The sequence below is a fragment of the Meleagris gallopavo genome, chromosome 21 (assembly GCF_000146605.3).
Source record: "Meleagris gallopavo isolate NT-WF06-2002-E0010 breed Aviagen turkey brand Nicholas breeding stock chromosome 21, Turkey_5.1, whole genome shotgun sequence".
Lineage (NCBI taxonomy): Eukaryota > Metazoa > Chordata > Aves > Galliformes > Phasianidae > Meleagris > Meleagris gallopavo.
Genome location: NC_015031.2, coordinates 4892398 through 4915813, shown reverse-complemented (window position 1 = coordinate 4915813; position 23416 = coordinate 4892398). Strand labels below are relative to the sequence as shown.

The 23416-nt window shown below is 55.3% G+C and overlaps 3 protein-coding genes across 4 annotated transcripts; 2 read left to right on the top strand and 1 right to left on the bottom strand.

The window, feature by feature from the left end:
• The first annotated feature begins 460 nt into the window (after positions 1 to 460).
• On the top strand, positions 461 to 5392 carry SBDS (SBDS ribosome maturation factor). Its single transcript, XM_003211652.4, has 5 exons — positions 461 to 630; positions 1199 to 1328; positions 1875 to 2075; positions 2307 to 2471; positions 3047 to 5392. Exons 1-5 carry the CDS (start codon positions 503 to 505, stop codon positions 3173 to 3175), a joined length of 753 nt encoding a protein of 250 aa, XP_003211700.1. The 5' UTR covers positions 461 to 502; the 3' UTR covers positions 3176 to 5392.
• Positions 5393 to 5947: 555 nt separating this feature from the next.
• CCDC183 (coiled-coil domain containing 183) lies at positions 5948 to 11466 on the top strand. Its single transcript, XM_010721830.3, has 14 exons — positions 5948 to 6128; positions 6549 to 6670; positions 6809 to 6874; positions 7541 to 7708; positions 7782 to 7886; positions 8006 to 8128; positions 8474 to 8602; positions 8694 to 8754; positions 8843 to 8943; positions 9059 to 9219; positions 9671 to 9836; positions 10177 to 10302; positions 10532 to 10628; positions 11265 to 11466. The coding sequence occupies exons 1-14, from the start codon at positions 5963 to 5965 to the stop codon at positions 11375 to 11377; spliced, it is 1704 nt and encodes a 567-aa protein (XP_010720132.2). The 5' UTR covers positions 5948 to 5962; the 3' UTR covers positions 11378 to 11466.
• Positions 11467 to 13931: 2465 nt separating this feature from the next.
• Positions 13932 to 21662, bottom strand: LOC100550408 (septin-4). 2 transcript variants are annotated; one of them, XM_010721827.3, is made up of 12 exons: positions 21482 to 21566; positions 19964 to 20257; positions 19705 to 19798; positions 19546 to 19632; positions 18702 to 18825; positions 18328 to 18462; positions 18119 to 18236; positions 17769 to 17870; positions 17309 to 17405; positions 17029 to 17191; positions 15528 to 15627; positions 13932 to 15280 (listed from the first exon to the last, which is right to left on the bottom strand). In XM_010721827.3, exons 1-12 carry the CDS (start codon positions 21515 to 21517, stop codon positions 15221 to 15223), a joined length of 1410 nt encoding a protein of 469 aa, XP_010720129.3. In that variant the 5' UTR covers positions 21518 to 21566; the 3' UTR covers positions 13932 to 15220. The 2 variants fall into 2 exon arrangements, with proteins under 2 accessions (XP_010720129.3, XP_019477478.1); XM_019621933.2 differs by lacking the exons at positions 13932 to 15280; positions 15528 to 15627 and adding an exon at positions 16571 to 16681 and having other exon boundaries at positions 21482 to 21662.
• Between the last annotated feature and the right edge of the window lie 1754 nt (positions 21663 to 23416).

The window sequence follows — 23416 nt, the reverse complement described above, 5'->3', positions numbered from 1 at the left end:
GCCCTGCTGTGCAACTCTGCCATTCCCATTACCAACGCACCCCATTAACCCCCCTCGAGGAGACCCTACTGCCCACACCTACGCCCCCACCCCGACCCCCACCCGAGTCCCTCCACCCACCCTAATTACTCCACTGTGGGTTGGAACCTCTGCCCTCCCACCCCCCTCCTTAGAGCCCCCTACACACACACACAAATCACCTTTCCGCCAATTACCCCAAACATACCCCTCGGAAAGAGCCCAGCCCATCACTCATTACCCGACTGCACCCACCGAATTAATTACCCCACCCTCCAGCCCCGCGCACCCACCGCCCGCCATGTGCCACCTCCATTCCCTTCCGGCCCCGCCGCGCTCTCCCGTTTCCCCCCGGACGGCTTTTTCCGGTGCGCGGGTGGGCGGGGACTGCGGAGAGAGCAACCAATGAGAAGATGCACTGACCGGAAGTCCCACCCCCAAACGCCGTGAGTGAGCGGGGGCACAGCCCGGCCGAACCGCCGCCATGTCCATCTTCACCCCCACCAACCAGATCCGCCTCACCAATGTGGCCGTGGTGCGGGCGCGGCGCGCCGGAAAGCGCTTCGAGATCGCCTGTTACCGTAACAAAGTCATGGGCTGGCGCAGCGGAGCGTGAGTGCCTTGAAAGCCCGGCTGTGAGGGGGGGAGGCTTCGCGTGGGGCCTGGCTGCGAGAGAGGGAGCCTGCGGTGGGAGCGGTGTGGAGGAGAAGGCCTCAATGGCGCCCTGTGTGAGGGGGGAGGGCCGGCTTTGTGCGGGGAATCCCGGTTTGAAAGGGGAACCCCCCAGTGAGAGGCATGAGTTGAGGGGAAGGGAAAGCCTCTGGTGAAGTCTGGTTGTGAGGTTGGGTTCGTGTTTAAGGGAGGAGGTGGCCCCCGTGGGATTGACTGTGAGGGAGGGAGGCCTCCGTGGGGCAGTGTGAAGGGGAGAGGTCCCCGGAGGGACTCTGAGGGGAGAAGGCCCCCAGTTTGCAGAGGGAAGGTGCCTGTGGGACCCAGCTATGGATCTGAAGAAGCCCATGAGTTTCCTCATGAGTTTCTGTAGGCTGCCTCCACCCAGCTCCCCACAGCAGCAGTGCCCCAGGGCCCTGCTGACTCAGCCCTTGGCAATAGGATTCATTCCTCCCTGCCCCAAGCTCGGTGTCACCCCGCAGCCCGTTCTAATGCTGCTTTCCTTCACCAGGGAGAAGGATATTGACGAAGTCCTGCAAACACACACAGTGTTTGTCAATGTTTCTAAAGGCCAGGTAGCAAAGAAGGAAGACCTCGTCCGGGCATTTGGAACAGATGATCAAACAGAAATCTGTAAAGTGGTAGGTTCTGTGCACTTTGCAATATGTTTATAAAAGCTTGGAGATATACATGGCTTGCAGACTTGGTGAGTTGGTGTGTTACTGGAACGTTTTCATAGAATGAAGCATTGATGTATGCAGAAGAATGATTTATCTGTTCAAAGATGTAGCTCTTTGGTGTAGTGTTAAATTTATACATCTCTTAGATGAGAGTTCTGATTATTCTGTGCTGCTTTTATGCACTGTTCTCTGCAGACGCAGATGAGCTGCGAGGATGCTCAGAGGGTTGGAGCATCACTCCTATGCAGACAGGCTGACAGAGTTGGGTTTGTTCAGCCTGGAGAGATTAGGCTTCAGGGAGACCTCATAACAGCCAGATAGTGCTGCTGCTGTGGGTTTTTCCCCTAACATCTTTCCACCATTGTGTGTCATCGTTGATATAGTTATTCTTTTTCTACGCTTCGTGTCTAACCAAAACTTTCCAGCAGTTGTTAAATTTAACACATTAGGCTTTTCACTCAAATGTTTGGCATTTATTAACCTCTTCATTTTTAATTAACTCTACAGATTCTATCAAAAGGGGAGTTGCAGGTATCAGACAAAGAACGACAAACGCAGCTGGAGCAGATGTTTAGGGACATTGCAACTATTGTGGCTGACAAATGTGTGAACCCTGAGACAAAGAGGCCATACACTGTAATCCTTATAGAAAGAGCCATGAAGGATATTCACTATTCTGTCAAACCAAACAAGAGCACTAAGCAACAGGTTAGTATTCCCTAAAAATCAGCTTGCACTCAGAGGTGTTGCCTTCAAGTGAAATTTTGCTATGGATGTTCTCACAAGAATAAAAAAGCCCTGTGGTCCAAAGCTGTCAGAAGGGTTTGTCAGCTGGCTGTAGCTGAATGATGAGTACGAGCAACTTCTGATGATGATGTAAATGAGAAGTTTTGATCTCTGTGGCATTTAAATGCTCTTTATTCTTTTCTGTCTCTGTAGGCACTGGAAGTGATCAGACAGTTAAAGGAGACCATGCAAATTGAACGTGCTCACATGAGGTTACGATTTATTCTTCCGGTAAAGGAGGGGAAAAAACTGAAAGAGAAGCTCAAGCCACTGATTAAAGTTATTGAGAACGAAGACTTTCATGATCAGTTAGAAATTGTAAGTGATAAAGCAGATCTTGGCTTTCACATGTGATTTTACCTGTGCAGTGTAGAATTAACATAGGGAAGTTGTTTAGATAAACTGCAGGGGTACCAGAGATGAAATTCTCTGTACCATAAAGATTGGAAGTAGTCTTTATGGCACAGAGATGGCTGGTTCAGATTGAGGAGAAGCACAGTGTAGTTTCTCTTAGCAGTCATTGTCCTGTCACACTGATAGTTTCTCTGCATATATGGAATTTTCCTGTTAATTATTTGGTGATTCTGGCCTATAGTTAGTTTTTTAAAAGCAGTTTGTGGTACAGCAAATTTGGTATTGGTAAAAAAATTTTTAAGAACAGTTAAGAATTTAGAAACCTAACTGTCAGAGTGTCCAAAATCCTGACTGTGCTGGAACTGAAAGCTTTTGTAAAGATTACTTGATGCAAATTGCTTATCAACTCTTCAAAGTTACGAAGTCCTTCTTAGCAACTGAACAACAACAGTTTTTAAATGAAAATAAAATGTGAGGCCTTGAGAGATTGATGAGAATCAAATATTACTGCTTGACTGATGATCTGTGGTGTATTTCAGGTGTGCCTTATTGACCCAGGCTGCTTCAGAGAGATTGATGAGCTGATCCGCTCTGAGACCAAAGGGAAAGGAACACTGGAAGTGCTCAGTCTGAAAGATGTGGAGGAAGGAGATGAAAAGCTGGAATAACAAAAACCCTTCTGGAGCACTGCCACTACGTCAGCAACGTTTAACAGCTGGCATTAGCCACTCCTTTCTGTTTGGCCTTGTTTTTTCTCCAACCTCTTGCTGCCAAATACCTTCTGACACACTAACCCTTTGGGATTCTTCCATGCTGTGGTTGTTTGTTGATTTTTTTAATCATTTTTCACTTGCTTGGTTTACAGGTGATTTGCCTGTAGGAACATTTTGTGTCAGAGTTGCACTAATGAGAATTGAGTTGAGACTTGATAGGGAATTTAGCTTTGGTGAATGTTAAGGGTTGCTGATGGAGAGTGTTTGACTGATACAGTGCCAGTCACGTTTGCTTTGAGTTGTCAGTGATGAGTGGAAGACTGCATAGGCCACCAAGGGGTGGGTGTTGTATGTGAGGAGAGAAACCTTTGGGAAAGAGATACATTTTCACTTTCAGGCAAGTGCAAAGTGTGGGTCATGTCTGCTGATCTCTTGGCAGCATGAAAACTGATGTAGACACCCATAATTGGCTGCTTAATAATTACAGTAATTTAAAGGACCATTCTTGTATATTTCCTTCACTGGGTATAACAGTGCTTGCTAACTTAGAAAAAATGTTCTCCAAGTAATTTATTCATAAAATATATTTAGCTACATTGGTAAGAAAAAAAGTAATAATTATCATCTATTTATGTACTACAGATACAGAAAGAAATAACTATTTTTGTTACAGCATAGGAGCTATCCCTGGCTGCAGTGGTGCATTTGGAGGCTGAAGGCGTAGGCTGCATTTCTGAGCTGTTGTCATTCATGGGATGAAATGAAGCGGATCTCTCCCAGGCAGTGGCCTCTGGCCATTGTGCTAGACAGGCTTTTGTTGGGCCCTCATTCCCTCGTGGTAGCTGTCCTTTATCCTGTGGCTTTTTATGCTTCTTTCTAGCGCAGCATTTCCAGCCAGCTCCCAAGGCACAGCGTTCTGCCTGGTTTTGTGAAGGCTTGTCTCAGCTGTGCGAAACGACTGCTTTCAAGTTTAAATTGGGAATCTCAAACAAGAGAGGAAAAGAGGACAGAAGCTGGAAAGATACTAAAAATACAATAAAAATACCTGGTGTACACCCCTGTGTGTCTGAAGGCTGAGCCAGCAGGAGTTTAAGGGGAGCCTTTGGTACTCATGAGCCTGTTTCCATGCTGATATTACACAGCAAATTGGGATTTGCGAGCTGGCCGACCACTAGATCTCTGCTTCAAATGAATATGTGCTATGTTCATTCCTTGCTGCGTAATTTTAGAGTAAATTGCCTTTTATGTGACAACTAAATGGAACTCTGGTTTGTACTCTTCACATGACCTTTTCCTTTGTACCAGTAACAGATGTTGTGAGTTTTCTAGAGTTGACGTGGGGAGAGTTGAGGTCAACCAGAGAAAGTTTTGAAATGTCAGATGCAGAGGAACCTGGATCCTTAGCGAGGGGCTTCATTTTTGAAATTGCAGCCTGTTAACATGAGCTTGTGCAAGGTTGGATTTAATTTCATTAGCAGTGTTTTGGGAGGACTTGCCCCTCTGGAGCCCGCATTTTGCTGAAGGGTAGTGAGATGGAGATTCTTGAATCATTCAGTCAGTTTTAAAATGCTTTCTGTTGCCCCCAGGATAATCTGCTGTCCTGCTTAAATGCTGCCTAGGAAAGTTCAGGGGTGTGATTAGTGTATTTGTGAGGTGGACAAAGTTTAAGCATGGAGATCTTTACGTGTGTGGATAGGCAGGCAACTTTCCTCACATGTACGAGCCCTTAACTGCTTGTCTTTCAAATGGCCATTTCCCCCTGCATTCTTTATGAAAAGGATGGTAATGCTGGTATTTAACCTGCCACTGGCACTTAGAATTAAGGTGTAATCCATAAATCTGCAAAAGAGACGCTGTGCAAGAACCTCACAGCACTGTGTTGGTTTATTTGATTTCACAATTCTGTAATTTCTTTGGGTTTTATGCACTGAGAGTGCAATAGGGTGGCTGCAGGTTAAGGGCCTTGAGTTACAGAAACATAATCTAAGCTGATTTATGAGCTTGGTGCTAGGAAGTCAATTTCCATATAGCCTTTTTCTACAAATCAAATGTTAAGGATTTTCTCTGGTAGAGGGAGCTTGATTTTATTTATAAACATGCTTGCGTTTCTTGTCATGTTTGTATTTCAGCAAGAATGGATGGTAAGCATCAAAATAAATACCAGTATTGGCAGCTGTTCTTTCCATTTCTGACTTCTGCCCATTTCAAGAAGGAGTGTAATGGTTTCAGGGCTAATTAACAGAGATTTCCAAAGATACTTACATGGATAATAACAGTCGCCTCTGAATTACACAGACAGCTTTAGGTGAGACAAAAAATTATCACATAGACTTTGAATTTCTCATGAGTAAGTGATGGGAGCTGAATCAAGGGGGGGAACAAGAAGAATGCAGTGGACAATTAGCAGATATAACTCATCTTTCCTGATCTGATGGCCCCAAGCCATCCTTTCTACAGTGCTGAGATGCTCCTGGAGTAACGTACCCCTTTCTTTTGGCTGTGCCCTGTTTCCTGGTGGGACTGGGCAGGTTGGAACTGCCGTAGTCATGGTGACTGGGTGCTGAGTGGGGTCTCAGTCTGCGTCCTTTCTTTTCAGAGCTCAGTAATTGCTTAGAGGTTGCTCTGTGCCCTGCAGAAGCAGAGGGGAAGGGGCTGTGGGTGCTGTGCTCGAGCTGTTGAGGCAGTGAAGCAACCAGGAGGTGCGAGAAGGCTGGCGCAGGATGTGCAGTGCCTGCAGGAGCCATGGTGCTGGTTCTGTTTGAGGTCACAGACTGCCTCCAACAGACAGGGGCTGCAGCAACTGTCACACACACTGAATCTGGAAGCAGGACTGCTGGCACCATGCAGGGCCGCAGGGCAGACATGAACCAGCAGATCCAGGAGCTGCGCAACATCATTGCCTTGCAAGGTGCTGCTCTTACAGCATTGCAGGGACAGCCCATGCAAAGCTGAATCTGTGGGGACTCTTTGGGGTGCAGGGATGAGTGCACTCGTTGAGGGGTAGTGACTGTGGTGGGTTTGGACATTGGTCTCCAGTGTGGCACTCAAACGAAATGGGTGACAGTCCCACAGGGGACAGAATCTGCAGTGGCTTCCTGTTCCCAGGTGCACAGTGACCTCCTGGAGAAAGGGAACATCAGGTTGCCACTGGGGCTCGGTGGAGCCTAGGCACTGGGGAGGGAGCATTTGGCCCAGTGTCCCATGTCTCTGTCTGGCCACTGTCCTTTTCCCATTTCCCAAGCCTCTGGGGCAGAGGAGGGGACTCATGTTCAACCCAGGGCAGCAGCAGTGGGTTGTATGGCACTAACAGCTCCTTAACATCCTGCAGAGCAAGGAAAAAAGTTTTCCAGGCAGTTGTCTGAGGAAAAGCTAAGGCAGAACAAAAATCTGCTTTCCCGGCTGCATGGGACATTGCGGGAGGACATCCACGCACTGGACATTGCTCAGAAGGTACCTGCCATTCCTAACACATGCACCCCTGCTCCTCTGCTGGGTCCCTCCAGGAGCAAACACCAGCCCGTAGAGCAGCAGTAGGCAGTGGCAGTGCCCAGACAGACACTGATCTCTCTGTCCCTCTCCTGCCTGCAGCATGACCAGCGCATCATCTCCGAGTTTTGCGGAGCGCAGAAGTACTTGTGTGGCAAAACTGTGCAGGTAACAGGAAGGGTCTGCCTGGCAGCAGTTGGGAACAGGTGCTCACGGGAGTCCTTGGGCCAGCACCACCCCTCCCAGGGTGTGAGTGCTGTGAGACCTAGGGTGTGCACGGGTCCCAACCCATGAGAAATGCTCATTTTGTTGTGGGAGCCATCAGTACAGATATCTTCCAGCTCTTTGAGCAGCTCCCCAGCAGAGCTATGGCTGTCCTGCCTGCATTGTCTGCTGGGTTCCTGCAGGGCACAGCTGCACCCTAGGGAGCAGCTCGCTCTCTCTGCCTGTCCCAAGATCACAACCCAGATGCCCGTGGACATGCAGGAGGTGCCAGGGCAGTCCCAGAGGATCTGCTTTGCCCACGGGTCTCTTGCAAGGACAGAGCAGTGCCATCACATGCTGCCAGCATCTATATCTGGGTCATGATTGATTTATTTTAATTGATGCTCGCTCAGTCCTGGGTCTGCATTCTGCATCCTGCAGAGTCCTGGCTCTGGAAAGCCATCAGCACCCACTTCTGCCTCACTCTGCTGCTTGGGGCAAAGCTTTCCCACACTCAGTCCTGCCTGGGACTGACCATGTCCCAATGTCCCCACGTCCCCAAGCCTCTGACTCTGCCCTGGAATGAGGTTCAGGCAGGTCCAGCCCACGAGCTCCTGCATGCCCATCCAGGGAGCCCGAGAGAAGCTCCGGAGCAGCATCTTCGACCGGGTGAATGCCTGCAATGCGCTGCTGCACGAGGTGAAGCGGAGGAGCCAGTACCGGGATGCACTGCAGTGGCAGCTGCAGCAGCTGCTGGATGTCAGGATCGATGACAAGCGGCACCAGGAGCAAGTGCAGGTACACAGATCCTCCCCAGTCCCAGCACTGCCCAGGCTCAGCATGCCGGGTCACCCCATGTCCCACCCCGCAGGTGATTCGCCAGCTGGAGAACAACATTGAGAAGATGCACATGAAAATCCACGCCGGGCAGAAGGTGACCACGCTGTACCTGGCACTGCGGGATGTCCTGAAGAAGGTGAGCTGCCCCTCACCATCCCCACTGTGTGATAGGGCTGCTCCTCTGCTGAGGACGTCTCGCTGAGGTTTGTTTGACCCGTGGCTCAGTGGGTGACATGCAGTGGCTCTGTGCTGCAGGAGCTGGACTATCTGCTTCTGCATCTGGAGCTCCTGTACACCATGGCTGGGGCGTACCATGGGGAGGTGCAGGACAGGGAGCTGATGGCTTCGGATGCTCTCAGAGCCAGTGACATTACCAAGGTGAGAACAGCCCCAGGTCACCTTGGGGCCCTCTCCAATGCTCCAAAGCCCATACTGGCTTAGCACAAATAGCCCCATTTGCCCAGGGTAGTACATCTTCCTGGAGTAAATTGCAGAAATTTATTTCAGCAAAAAGCTGGGATTGCCCAACCCATGGCATGGCACGCCTTCATAGCTCCTCTGTATCTCCTCTGCCCTGGGCTGGGGTCAGCCCTACGTGCCCTCTGTCCTTTCCTACACAGCCCCTTTACACAGCAGTCTGCTTTGGCCATCCCAGAAGTCCAGCTGGCCCACAAAGGTCCTTCCAGCTTTGACTTCTTTCTCTCCGGCTCTGTCGTGCTCCAGAAGGACCTGGCCGTGCTGGAAACCCAGTTCTTGGCAGAGGAGGAGCTCAGACACCGCATCCTGTCTGCTCAGAAGGTGCAAACCGACTGGCTGTGGCTCAAGGAGGCAAGCAAAAAGCACTCAAGAGCGGTGAGTGGGTGGCAGCTGGGGCAGGGCAGAAGCTCAGGACCACCCTCCCCGGGTGCAAGGAGCACAGTGGTGACAATGGATGTCCTTTCAGCAAGCCAGGTATGACCTGGCTGTGGACTTCCCCTCCCTGCTGATGCAGGACTCAGCGCTGGGTGAGTACTCAGCAGTGCACAGGGTTAGGGCTCAGGCTTGAGGAGGAGGAGAAGGGTTCCATCCCCTGTTGCCCTTCCTCCCACCCAGGCTCCCAGGTACAAGCCACTAGGTCGCAGATTGAGCACGAGTCCTTTGTGACGGCGGAGGTGGAGAAGGCCAAGGCTGCGGTGCAGTGCTCCCGTGTCTGGGTAAGGGGACAGCCCACCCTGGGCAAAACCCTTCTGCCAGCAGCTGAGCCCTCTGCTCATGATCTCATCTGAGACTCTGTCCTCGTGGCTGAGCCCCCGCACCGTCCCTTGGCAGGACATCACCAGCAGGCTGCTGGCACAGCAGAAGTCCACAGCAGAGCTGGAGCAGCACATCAGAGCCTGCAAGGAGAAGCGGCAGGCACTGAAGGGCACGCTGCAGGAACTGGAGCTGAAGCACGCCAAGCTGAAGTTCCACCAGCCCCCAAGTGCTATCAGGTGCTGCCATGGCCTCAGGACACAGCCAGATGCAGATGCTCTGGGCAGTAGTGACACGTCCTCCTACTAGCTGGGCACGGGGATGTCCATGTCCCAATAGGTCCTCCTGCACCAGGAGCTTTGTTCAGTAGGGTGCTCCTCCCAGCAGAGCACCCAGAGCTGGGACAGCAGGGACACAAGGTGAGAAGGGATGGATGAGGTCCTGCAGAGCCCTGGTGGCAGCAGGTCCTGAAGCCATGATGTGGAGATACCCCTCAAACCCAGCCTGCTCAGTCCCAGCACGCTGCTGGGCACATGGAGGACTTTTCTTCCCATTCTGCTCTGGGAGGTGGCATCACTGGGCCTGAGCCCACTCTGCTCCGTAGTGTTGGGTCCATGTGGGCAGCCTGTGAAGCACGTTAGGGTATGTTTGCACATGGACACCCAGAGGGACGCGTGTGGGTCTGGGCAGCTGCAGGAAGCTGGAGGCAGAGCTACGGGTGCGCCTGCAGCAGGAGGAGGCCCGGCTGGAGCAGGCACGAGCCCAGTATGTGAGGAACCAGGAGCTGCTGCTGCAGTTTGAGAACGGCATCGACAACCTCATCATCCGTCTGCATGGCATCGACGTGCCTGAGGAGGTATGGGGTGTGCAGAGGAGCTGGGGACACAGTGCCGCCAGCTGCTCCTGCCTGTCCCCACCGTGTGTCCGCTCCCTAATGCAAGACTCATGGCAAGAATCATTTCTTAGAACCACAGGATGGCTTGGGTTGGAGGGGATCTCGAAGATCATCCAGTTCCAACCCTCCTCCCGTGGATTGAGTGTCCTTCATCAGCTCAGGCTACCCAGGGCCCCATCCAGCCTGGCCTTGCACACCTCCAGGGATGAGGATTCAATGCTGCAGTGCATCACTGTGGCACTTGGTGCAGCCACCGTCACCCAAAGCAAATCGCTGTCCCTGTCTTTCTCTCTACCTGCAGGATCTCTCCATCGAGTTCAAAGGGGTGGATGAGAAGCTGCAGTACTGCAGGCAGAAGCTGCAGCACCTGGCCCAGCGCGTGAGCTCCCTGCCTGCCCACAGCTACAGCCCTGATGAGGACAATGAGGTGCTTGGATGCTCTGTCCTTGCTCTGGTCTTTGGGGCTCCACGTGTGGCTCTGTGGCACATCCCAAGGTGTCCTCCCTGCTGGAAGAATGGAGGTGACCCTGGGGAAAGGGCAGGATAGTGCTGGACACTGCGGAGTGTCCTCTTCCCCAGAGGGACAGCAAGGTGGGACACTCCTCATGTTCTAACACCCACCTTCCCTTCGGCAATTAAGTCTAAGTTTTTCACAGACTTTTGTGAAGGTCAGGAATTTAATGGAGAAAACGACTGCGAGAGAGCCATGGAACCTGAAGATTCCTTTGGAGGACATAGGCTCTGGGGTGCAAGGTAAGTGAACACAGGGACGTGTCCCACAGCCACTGCCCAGCCCCGGGCACTTCTGGGTGTCCTGTGCTGCCTTCCTCTGTCCCATCAGACCCCAACCCATGAACTATGTCTGTCTGCAAGGCTTTGGGGGTAGGGTTTGGGACTAGAGAAGAGCAAAGGTAACTGGTGAGTGGGTGGGTGAGTGCTGAACCCTATTAGGAAGCAAGCAGAGCTGCTCTGGGGCAGGGGGTGGGGGAGCTGTGTGTCTTCATCAGCCAAATATAAGGGACTTCAACATCACCCGAGTGGGAAAACAAACCAGTGCTTGTCTCTGTGAAGCCTCACCTCTTGTGGGACACTCTTGGATGAGTTGAGTTTTCAGCTGCTTACCACCTTTTTATGATGAAAGCAGGACCTGTGACCACCACCCCATGGCTCCAGCCCTCTATGGGAAGCCCAGCAGTGTCAGGGATGAACCATTGCGGTGGCAGCGGCAGTGCCAGGGGATGCTGAGAAGGGAAAACCCAGCGGGCAGCACCTGTGCTGGAGATGCTACCAATCCTCTGGGATTGGTGGCTCTCCCTGGGGATGCAGGCATCATGGCAGAGGAAGCCTCACAACCTCCCTAAGCCCACTCCTCCCTGCTTTCTCCCTCAGCTCCCTCTGATTTTGTTGATGAAGACCACGACCTGGTTCTCACCCGGGAGGACATCAAGAAGCAGGGGCTGAGCCTGATAGAAAGCAAGATGAGAAGCAGCAAGAGGAAGTAGCGACTGCTGCCCCAGAGCTTCTGATGCCTTTCCTTTCCCCAGCAGGTTAAATAGAGCAGAGCTTTCTCATTCCTTACAAGTCTGTGGTAAAGCTGGAAAGGAAGAGCTGGTGAGGCATACTGCTCTCACCCACCTGGGGACAGAACTGGGGTGGGAGCAGCTTTCCCAGCCAGAGCAAAGCCATGGGTAGGCTGGCTGGCTTTCTTCCCCCTGGATCTTGGGATGCCAACACCTTTTCTGGGCTCATGGCTCACCAAAAAGGCTCTACAGAAAGCCAAGGACACTGACTGGTGCAAGGGCACACAACTTACTCCTGCTGTCCGAGGGCTCTGAGGCTGCCATGGGGAAATGTATGGCTGGTGAGAGAGGGGAACTCAGGATGGGTGTCCAATTCCCTGCGGAGGAGAGAAGGGGCAGGGCTGAAAACCAGATGAAGGCCCCAGTGCAGAGCTGTCCAACCTCTTCGTGGACCTCTCCTGCCTCCTTCCTCCTCTGCTGCCTGTACACACAGCGTTCAGCTCCCACTGCCACCCCTACGCTCAGAGCAAAGTCTGGGCAGCAGCTCAGGGCCTGAAGCTGACACCTTCCCCACTGGGACCAGGGCAGCACAGTATGGGTCACAGGCACCTGGCTCCACCAGGAGGCATTTTGTTCTCTGCAAGCAAAGACACATCAAATAGTGCTGCAAATAGATGGTGCTGTTTCCCCAAATACAGCCAACAGCAAAGGCCTCTGGCAGGTGCCTGCTGGAGACCCAGCAGTGTTTACCCCATCCCTGCTCTCAGGGGGACATCATCACTGTCACCTCCACTCGGTCCCTGGACTTCATTTGTCACCTCATCATGGCAGGGAAGGAATGGCTGTGTTTGCCAAGTGTGCTGAGGGACTGCTGTGTCATACCAGATGTTCTCTGTGGGTTTTGTGAGGCTATTGGTAAGGAGAATGTATGGCAAAAAACACAGCCTAGTTTGGAAACTGGAGTCCAATCACTCTTGTGGACTGGGGGTTTCTATCAGCTGTGAGAGGTCCCAGAGAAAAGGGTTTGAACAGAACAGAGGAATCCCAAAACACTTCTCCAATTTATGCTTTGTGGCCCATTTGCCAACATCAGAGTAATTCTGCAGTGCTCCACCCACCTTCTCAAGAAGGAGAAGAGCAATCACAAACAGCGGCGTTGTGGTTTTGGCTCTGTTGAAACCCATTAGAGGAGGAAGATCCAGAGGCAACCTCTCATCACGAGTGCCACAGCATCCCAAATCCTTTACATGTCTGAAAAGCCATCCTGCAATCAGCGCCTGGAGTTTTAATCCTCTTGTGCCAAAGCGATGGTACAAGGAGTGGGAAGGAACCAGAGGCAGTGGCTTGATTCCTGGATCAAAAATCTGGATGCCCCACGGCACAGAGATGATGGGGCAGGAGGACCTCACAGGGTTGGTCTGGGGGAGGGTGCAGAGCATTCATTTGGCTTCTGGGAAGGGCAAGCTGGTGCTGGCTGGAGCTTCAGCAGACATAGGGATAGCACAGCACAGGGAAGGAGCAGAGATTTCCTCTCCCTCCCCAGAAACATTTCCTCCCACCGCGAGTGTTGCCAAAGGGTTGAAGGGAGCTACGGTGCCAGAGCTGGCGAGGGACCTAAAATAGGACATCATGAACTCACATCAGAGACTTCGCTGCACTAAAATATCTCTGCCCTGGAAACGCTTGTGGGAAGTCTGGCTTTGGGTGGGTGTGGGTTTTTTTTAAGGATGTGATCAAAATCACATGAAACGAAGCACAGCTGAGGGAAGGAAGACAGGCTGGAGCTGGTATTGGAGCTTGAGCACTGGGGTTTTCCTGCTGAGGATGCAAGCACAGAGATGGGTGGGGGGCACCAAGCCAAGTCAGCTGCTCTGAGGTCACAGCAAGCAGCCTGGCCAGCTGTCCTGGGCAGGGAACAGTGGGCATGGCCATCACAGAGTGCTCCAGGAGGCAAACTCATGCAGCCAGAGAAACTCAGGCACTTCTCCATTCCCATGCTGGCACTGTGATGACTGATATTGATGAAGGTGACTTAAGGCTCTCTGTGTAACAGAGGTACAGCCTCTTTTTGCAGCAGGGTGACAATGGGGCCAGGGTGCCCACAGTAGCTCCTGCCCCTTGAAGGACCCTGCCCAAAGTGACCCTGAAGAGCAAGACAAGAGGGGAGGTTAACAACTTTCTGGCAGCAAAAAGCATGTAAGAAAAGAGAATCAACATCTCTTGGGTGGTGCAAACACAACAGCTGGCCTTATCTCCCATCCAAGGATTGCTAGGAGGGGAACTCCTCTGGCCAGCTCAGTGCAGTCGATCCAAGACATGCTTTAACCATCCACGTGGATCCAGGGAACGTATGGAAGGGATGAAGGGGAGCAGGAGGTAAAGAGGTTCCCTGAGTGCCTACAAGGTGAAGGGGGAGGTGGAAGAGGGAGGAGGGGGTGGGATCTGAGGGCCATCCATCCATCCTCCTGCGCCCGCCCATGGAAGTGACACATGGGTGCAGACAAGCCAGGTCAGCTGTATTTATTGAGAACGTTTGTGGAGGGGTTAAAAATATTTCCACTAGCTCTATACGAATTTATAAACCTATATTCTTTGTATATTTTAATAAATGCATCTATGACCATCATGCAAAGGTAGGTTCTTCAGTAAGAAAATAGCGAGATAAAAAAGGAAAGTGCTCATCCAGCCTGCAGGTCCCCGCTCACGGGCGAGCTGACACAGGGACCCCTCAGGCTGTGGATGACACAGGGACACTGCTGGCATTGTCCCTACTGCCACCCAGCCTGAGCCATCCAAACTATGACATGGGGACTGCGGGGCTGAGGCTCAAACCCACCCAGGGGATACCAGAGAGGGTGGCCCAGGCGGGGAGGGGACGTGTCCCCATGCCCCCAGCTCTGCCTCCAGCCCTCAGGGCCACCGTGCTGCCTCACTGTCCCCTTTCTTCTTTCCCCATTGCCTGAGGGAAGGGGGGAGTTGGGGTGCTCTGCCAGGAAGCAACATGGATGAGGACATCTGGGGGGACACAGTGTCACGATGGACAAGCAAGCAGCCAAAACGCCATCGGGGGACAAAGCTCTTGCTGAGCAGGGGGACAGTGATTATTGCTTTGTAGGGCCAACAAGGTGGGGTCAGAGGCTCACTGTGATTTGGGGTTGGAGGGATGGTGTTTGAGGGAGATGGTGATTCCTCAAGGTTCCTTGTGCACCAGCCTGAGCCATCCAATGTTCCCATGGGACGATGCTCCGTTGGGACAGGGAATGTGACAAGGACACAGGGCTGGACACCATTGGTCTTCAGAACCTCCTCTGTTGGCAGGGGAGACCCTGGCCAAGGGTGACCTGTGGCCTCCAGCAGCCACTGACCCTCTGTCATCAGATTTCCCTTTCACCCCTATTTTGAGTGGTATAGACCCCAATTTGTGAGACTGGGACCAGTCCTCTCCGTCCCTCTTCCTTCACAGCATGAGCAGGCAGGGACAAGACCATGGGCAATAGGGCAGTTGTGGCCTCTTGAAGATACCCGGGGTGGGGGGGGACACAGAGGGACCCAAAGCCATCGGGACAACACTGCACCCAGCCCAAGGGGTGCAGAAGGGACTGGGACAATGTGTAGGGGAACCTGGGAAGTGCACCCCATCCCCTCGCCATCCCCAAGTCCATAAGGCGACACTGCAGCAGCTTAAGGTGAGAGGTGTTGTTGGTACCGAGTCTCAGAGCTTGGCTGGGATGGAGCATGATGTAAACATTTCTGATCCGCATGGGGCACGGCTGGAGGAGGAGGAGGAGGAGGAGGAGGAGGAGGAGGAGGGGTTGGGGGAGGGGGTTAGTGGGAGTCCTTCATCTGCTTCTGGATCTTCTGCAGCATCTCCTGCATCCGCCGCAGCTGGAAGGGAACAAAGAGGTGACAGCAGGGAAGGTGGCATCGCCATGTGCTGCCCATGGCCACGTCACCTCCCCTGATCAAGCCTTCCAAGTCTGGACCACTAGGAATTGTGTTCTGGGGCAAAACCTACCATTTTCTTCAAATTCTTCCCCACCCTGTGTGGGGCATTGCAGAAAGGGTGTCCCATGCTGGGGCTGGGGGAGCACATGAGGACAGCAGAGAGGAGGAATGGAAGCTCAGTTCTCACCTCTTCATCCTTCTCCCGGATGAGCTTCTCCGTCTCCGAGTCCGGCACTGGGGGGATGACAGGGATGGGGAAATCCGTGCCACTCTCCCGTGTCAGCTTGCTGCAGGGCAGAGAGAGAGGAGGTGAGGATGCTCCCACCCCCCCAGACTCAAGCTCTCCCAGCTCTCCAAACACCTCCAAGCCCCACGCAAGATCTGGGGACATCACTGTCAACCTGGTGCCCCACAGTTGCTGGCAGTGCAGCTTTCCCAGAGCATCGCTGAGGACAGGCATTGCAGCACAGCGCATCCCCCCCTGGGCCACCCTTTTGGGCAGGACTGAAGTGATCTGAGTCGATGGGTTCTGCCATGACAAGGGCATGGGGAGGGTCCCCGTTGGATGACACGTGGTGGGGACATCACTGTCACTCACAGTGGTCACGCGTGCCACCACGCGCCAGCGACAAGCAGAGCAGTGATGGGTTCAGTGAAGCTGACACAGGGAATGGCTGCCCCAAGGCACTGGGGTAGGTGTGGGTGTGCACAGGCAAGGGCTGGCTTCTGACTGTGTCCTGACTGGCTTTTCACTGCTCCTCACCATTGGGGGTCACTTTGGGATGGTCACTGGGGATGGGGAACCAAGCATGAGCCGAGCAATGTCACCAGCCCAGGGAACCTGCCCCAGGGACCCTTCTTAAAGGAGTCAGTGGCTGCACCCTGAGCTGGCTTCACCCCAGGATGAGGCGCTTTGCTTTGTGTGCCTTAGGATGGGGACTAAGTTGTGCTGTGCCCAGCGCACCCATCCCCACGGGCCCCTTTGCTGCTGGAAGTGGGTGCTTGGTGACAGTGGCACATGGTGTCCCTGCCTTGCCCAAACGAGTTGGGAATCTCCAGTACATGGGCACAGAATCCTCCCATTGGTGCTGCACCACGGGCAGTCAGATGCTGATCTGGGCAACGGGTGGGTGGCTGCAGGGTTGGCCCAGGAGCCTCCCCCCAGTGCTTTTGTGCACAGCCCTTGCCAGGCACAGAAGGACCAAGACAGCATTGGGTACCAGCAAGCACTTTATAGAGGGGCAGGGGGATGCAGCGGTGGTGGCAGGGGGGACGGGCCCGTCCCCAGCTCAGTCTGCGGAGCAGTCGGAGCAGCACAGCCGCAGCGCCGAGGACTGCTTCCTTCTCCCAGTGCACATGGAGAGACAAGCTTAGGGCACCCATGGCCATCACCAGTGACTGCCCAAAGCTAAGGACAAAGTCCCCCGCAGAGTCCCCACACCATGCCAGCCCATTGGGCACCCAGATTTTGGGTATGCAAGTGCCATCAATCTGGCAATGATGGCAGAGCCCTGGCACCTGCTGCCTGCTCTGCTCTGCCCCCAAAGCCCATAAACACAGGGTTCCCATCACCCCTCCAGCCACCAAGGCGAGGCCACCCACCGTGACAGGGCATCCTATGGACAACCCAAGGAGAGGAGGGGCTGCCCCAGCCCTCCCACAGCCCAGCCCTGCTCCCAGGCCCGTACTTGCGGTTCCTCTCCTTCACCACCATGCGGGTCATGCTCTGGATGCACTGCGTGCGGTAGTTCTCGTAGTGCGTCTCACGCGTCACATCCTTCAGGTCCTGCATGTGGGTCCTCACCAGCATGGTGCGCAGCTTCACAAAGTCACAGTGAGACGGATTCTCCACTGGGGAGGGGGAACCAGGGGTCAGGGGACCCCAAATGTACCCACGTGGGGACCAGATCATGAAGAAGGAACACGAGATGCCCCCATCTCCACAGGGATACGTCCTGGTGACGTTACCTTCCACGATGCCCCAGGGGTAGAGCCGCCCACGGACACGCCGTCCCTTGGCTTCCACCACCGTGTTGCTGCCGATGACAGCAAAGGGGATGCTCTCCTGCAAGAGAATGGACATAGAATTAGAGCAGGTCTTGGCCCTGCTGCTGTGGCCCACAACCCTCTACCTGCATTTCTCTGTCCATATCCAGCACTGATACCCTGGAGCTCTGTCTATGGGGTGGCAGCATCACAGTATGGGTTTTCCTACCTCCATTCCCATCCCTATCCCCATCTCCATTTCCATCCCCGTCCTATCCCTTCCTTCCAGGTTGCAGGTGGCAACAGCAAGATCTCCATGGGATGTCCAGCATCCATAAAGTGTGACATGGCTTCCTTGACCCCAGGTCCCCTCCAGGACAAGATGACCCTACTCTGTGGGGCTCTGCCCCCTCCTTCATAGTGCTAGAGGAGCCCAACCCACCTTCAGGGCTTGGTCCTGCAGCTTGAACTCCTCATCCTCATCTGAGTCGCACTCAGGGAACTGATAGATGCGGATCCCATAGTGGTCAATCTCCTCCCGGATCTGGAAGAACACAGCCAGTGCGTGGCAGGGCTCTGTCCCATGGGAAGGGACAAGGCCACACACCCCATGTCCCCCATGCACCCAGCACACTTGTCCCCAAGTTGGGTGACACAGAGATCCCACCATTCGCAGAGAGACACGTCCTTGGGAACACAGAGAATGTTCCACACAAAGCCCAGGCAGGGGATTGGAAGAGCCAGCAGACAAGAGGAGCAGGAGGTGAGGGGACAGTCGGGGCAAGACCTCACCTTATTCTTCATCCGTTCCACCTCGGCGGGTGTCAAGGTGTCAGCCTTGGCCAGTACAGGCACGATGTTCACACGCTGGTGCAGCGCCCGCATGAACTCCACATCCAGTGGCCGGAGGCTGCGGGAAGCCCCGTGAGTCCCAAGCCCTTCCCTGTCCCTCCCATTTCTGCTGCTAGCCCCAGGTGGGCAAGGGATGCGAATACCCCTACCCGTGGCCAAAGGGCGAGATGAAATAGATGCAGCAGTGCACACGGTTGTCCTGGATGTTCTTGCGATTGAGGCCACTTTCATCACGGAAATACTGCTCGAACTGCTGGTCAATGTAGTCAGCCACCGGCTTCCAGCTGTGGAGACAGCGAGCTGGGAGGGAGGTGACCACCCCGTGGCCCTTCCCCAGCTCCAAACTCACCATCTCCAGGCTCAACGCCTCCTCCTAGGTCAGTATCATGTCTCAAGGACAGCATAAGCCATAGTATCACTGAGCAACTGGGGGCTGCCCACACCCACATCCCCATCCCCAGATCCCCATCCTTGGGGACATTCCATTCCCCTCCCCGTGCTGAGGATGTGCCCTGGGTCGCACCACTCAGTGTTGTTGACAGCATCACCGAAGCCCGGCGTGTCCACAATGGTCAGGCGCAGCTTGACGCCCTTCTCCTCAATATCCACCACATGCTTGGTGATCTCCACCGTCTGCGTGATGCGCTCTGAAGGGACAGGAGACATGGGGATGGCACGGGGTGGGGATGAGCAGGATGTGCTCACAGCCACAGTGGCACTGCACTCAGTACAATCCCCGTGATGGGATGGCAGTGACACAAGGAGATATCACAGCCCCTGAGTCTCTCCCAGCCCTTGGGGACATGGGACACCACCAGGCTACCGGTGTCCCCATGATGGTGACCTGGTCACCATGGGCCCCAAACCCAGGCACATCATGGGTGCTTTGAGTCCCTGGCTTTTAAATACAACACCAATAGGAGCCCTCACACTCTGTCCTCACATCCCATGTCCCAAAGGATGCTATCATTGTGTGTAGCCATGCATGCATTCACCGAGGCTGCAAACAGCTCCTAGCAACCAACAGAAATCCAATAACTCTGCTGGATCCCGGGGATGGGACCGTATTTCAATTCACCAGGCCACGTGGCACTGCGCCCCGGACCTGACTGTCCCCGGCGCCCTGTGAGCCCCAACAAGCCGGGCTTTGTTCTGCCACTGCTCTGAGACAAACCCATGCCAGAGGACCCTACTGCCTTGGCAGAGCCCCACGCCTGCTTCCTCCTTTGGGAAAAGCCCAGAAGTGACAAACATGGGCGTAGGGGACCGGAGGAGCCCAGCTGGGGTGGAGAGGAACTGCCAGCTCTGAGGCTCATAGCTGGAGATGGTTCTCCAGACCCACCCGCACTCCCTCCCCACTGCCCTACCTTCAGCATTGAGAAGCTTGCGGTCCCTGTACATGTCTGTCAGGAAGAGGCTGTTGACGAGGGTGGATTTGCCCAGCCCAGATTCCCCTGCAGTGACAAGGAGCGGTGAGGGGACACTCAGGTCACTGTCCCCACTCCAGCTACCATGCAGTCTCCTACCTGCCACCATCAGCGTGAAGTCAAAGCCCTTCTTCACTGACTTGCGATGGACCTGGTTGGGAAGCGTGGCGAAGCCCACATACTCCTTGTCATCCTACAGGTAGAGGGGACATGGGACAGCGTGCTCCCCATGGGGCTGTGCTCCCCTGGGCAACCCCAAGGGGGTCATGGCACCGTAGGACCCCATGGGTTGGGCGCACACCTCATGGTTACTCCTCCATCCCCTCTACCACCCCTGCTCCCCAGGGGCCCACCGCACCTCAGAGGAATCGTAGGGGTCCAGCTGCCCCCAGGGGCTGCGCGGCCGTGAGGGGCTGGGTGGCGGGGGGGCCATGATGAGCTGCTGGGTGTCCAAGGGTCGGGGGCGAGAGAAAGACCGCACGTCGTGCTCATCGGCAGGCTCCTCACCGGGGGCCCTCCCACAGAGGGGGTGGCCAGAGTCCCGCCGGCCCTCAGGGGGCTCCACTTTGCGGGGGCTGTCGGCAGGAGGGCAGTCCCTGAGGAACTGGGTGAGCTCAGCCTCTTCTGAGTCCTCCTTCAGGAAGCGCTTGATCTGGGGAGGGAGAAGGGCGAGGAGAAAGGGGACGGCTGTGGTGGCTGTGCCGTGCCATGATGGCACCACGGTGGCATCGCACTGTGATGGCTCTGCATCCTGGGAGTCCCACACCAACACAACATCAGAACCCCAAATCTCCGCTGTCAGCCTCATGCACCCCAAGGCAGGGACACCTTGGGGACAAAAGAAAGGGACAAGAGTGCCAGCCCCGGGACAGGTGTGGGGACAGAGCAGGGACAGCGTGGGGCCATGCAGCAGGGTGGTGCGGGCGCTTACAGCTTGCTGCATGGGGAGGTCGGCCGGATCCTGGCACTCCTGGGAACACAGGTGGGGGCTGTCCCCCCTGGCTCTGGGAGGGCCCTGGACACTCACACGTTCCTTGGGGTCTTCTGGCAGAACCCCCATGTGTGGCTGTGAGGGAAAGGTGCACTGGGAGGGAGGAAGAGAGCGACAAGAAAGATGAGACAGCCCTGGAGCTGAGGAGAACCTTAGAGGGGGAAGGAGTTTGTGCGTGGTTCCCCATGGTCATCACCATAGGATCCCTGGCCCTACAAGGTGGCCCCAAACAGGGGACATGTAGGGCCTTGGGGAGCTCCCACTCTGCGGGACAGCATCTTGGGGTTTCAAAATGACAGTCCACCATGGAACACACTTCCCCCCTTCCATGTCCTATGTCCCTGCCGGAGGCGAGGCAAAGCACGCTGAGTTATTGGGCTGGAAACGAGGTCACACTGCTGCCGGGCCACAGCATGCTCAGCTGCCCCGCACTGCCCAGCACCCCCACAGCCACCACGATGGTGACAGTGGTCTCCCCATCGAGGGGCTGAATGGCCCCTACAGTACCCCACCCCCTCCACCTTCAGTGTGTCAGCAGCACTCAGTGTGTCCCTGCAATCGCATCATTCTCACCCTGATCAGTTTGCTCAGGGCATGCTGCCCATCTGAGGACCACATGGAGACAGGTGACAGTGCCCTCTGTCCCCAACCACTCCCAATCCCACTACCCCACTGTCTCAATGGCCCTCGGGGGTCCTCTCCCCAGCACAGAGCCCTATAATGCTACGAGGGGCTGCACCACATCCTCGAGGAGCCCGCAGCAAGCATGTCCCCAAGCAAGGCTGTCTTGGGGACAGAGCTGCAGCACATTCCCCAGCTCCCTCCAGCCGGGTGAGGGCTCCCACTGTGCCCCCCACCCACATCTGCCCCCTTTACCCCTCATACCTCCTGCAGAGGCTGCAGCTCGGGGCAGGTGGCCATGGCCCAGCCGCTGTCACTCGTGGCAGGGAGATGCTGTGAGTGGCACAGGCTGCGCACAGGCTCAGGGAGGGACAGGAGGGACATTAGCATAACTCCACCCTGCATGAGCACCCAGCACCCTCAGTACCCAGACATGGCTCTGGGGGGGTGCAGGAGCAGCGCAAGGGGCACAGGGGAGCACCGGGATATGGGGAGAAGAGTGAGCCCAGCTGTGAGGCAAGAGAGCAGCTCTGGGGGTGGCAAAGGTCATAAAGCATCATCAGACAAGGCAGTGGGTGGGTGGGAAGAGAATTGGGCTGCCTGACTGCCATACGCCCCTCAGGCTGAGTGGGACATCTATCCTAAAAGCAACGTCTCCATCCCAAATACCTCCACCCACAGCAAAACACCTCTATGTTGCCCACCTCATCCTCAGGGGTTAACCCAAGTGCTCACAGGGCCCCTGCAGGGCAAAAGCCCAAGCTGTCAGGGCTGGGGTCTGCTGCCATCAGCCCGATGCTGATTTGCCTTGATGCATGTCGAGATGCATTGGGCACGGGACTGGGCACGCTTCACTTGCCTGGCTTAGCTGGGAAAGTGCTAAAAAGCCCCAAAGCACGAGTGGGGTTGAGGGGGGAGAGCTGAACCATGGCGATGTAAGTGCACAAGGGTCCAGTAGGGAGTGATGCTCCATCCCCCGGCACCCCATAACACAGAGGTTCTGCATGGGATGTCACACCAAGTCCCAGCAGCATCATCACCACAAGGCCCTGACTATCCCACCTGTGAGTGGGGATTTACAGTGCTGCTCCATGCCCCGTAAGCGGATTACACACCCTGCTGCACATGCTGGCGAGGAGGCATTTGCTGCCTCGTCCCCACCTGCCACCCCGCATCGCACCTTCCTGCAGGTGACAGCTCAAGGGCTGCGAGGGGGGAGGCTGCAGAGGCACTGGGGCAGCAAAACCTGTGCTGGGAGAGCCACTGTGAGCATCCCCACGCTTGGCTGCTCCCTTCAGCCTTCCCCAGGCTGCTCTGGGGAAGCTCTGCAGCCAGGATGTGGGCACCCCAGAACCACACTGCACTCTACCACTGCATCTCACCTAAAGGTGGCATCCATCCATGTCACACACCACTCCTCACATCACAACACCACCAGCACCTTTGCCCCCCTGCTGCCTGCCAGTCCTCTCACCCAACATCCACATCCACTGTGCTCCCTGCAAACTGCAAGAAGCTTCTTCATAACCCATCCCCATGGCTCCCCCACCCCCCCTTAAGAACAAGGGGCTCAACCGTCCCTGTGTTCCTTTCCCAAGGCAGCCAGCACCTGGGCTGCAGCCACACGTTGCTGAGCTGTGCCGGGAGCTCCCAGCTGCCACCAATACCCTAAAATCAGAATTTCTCACTTCCAGCTCTCACCTCCCACCCCATCGGTGGTGGCTCTGTTGGGAAACCCATCCTCGGGCTGCATCTGTCGCTCTTGGGCAGCCCGGAGAGGCGGTGATGGAGCTGAGAGCGTTACCAGGGCTGAGAATCGCTTTGGACATGGGAAACACAGGTGAGGAGCAGGGCGGAGGGTCGGGCAGTGGGATGGTGCCCGGCTCCGGGCATGGTGATGGCATCGGGCAGAGGACCACGCAAAAATCCCCTTCCCTTGGTTCAGCCCTTCCCTCGAGGCACCTTTCCAGAGCCGCAGGAATGAGCGGGCCGGGAGCGCAGGGCAGCACGGCGGTGCCGCAGCCTGGAGGTGACACCGGGGCCGCCCGGGCTAGAAGCAGCACAGCGCTCCGGTACGGATCGCTAATCGCACCGCAGCCCGGAGCGGGGGGAGGCGAGCAGGAGCACTGAGCGCGCCCAGAGCGCGAAGCGGCCCCGACGTGGCCGGGAGCGGATGGCTCAGTAGCGGGGACGGGGCGA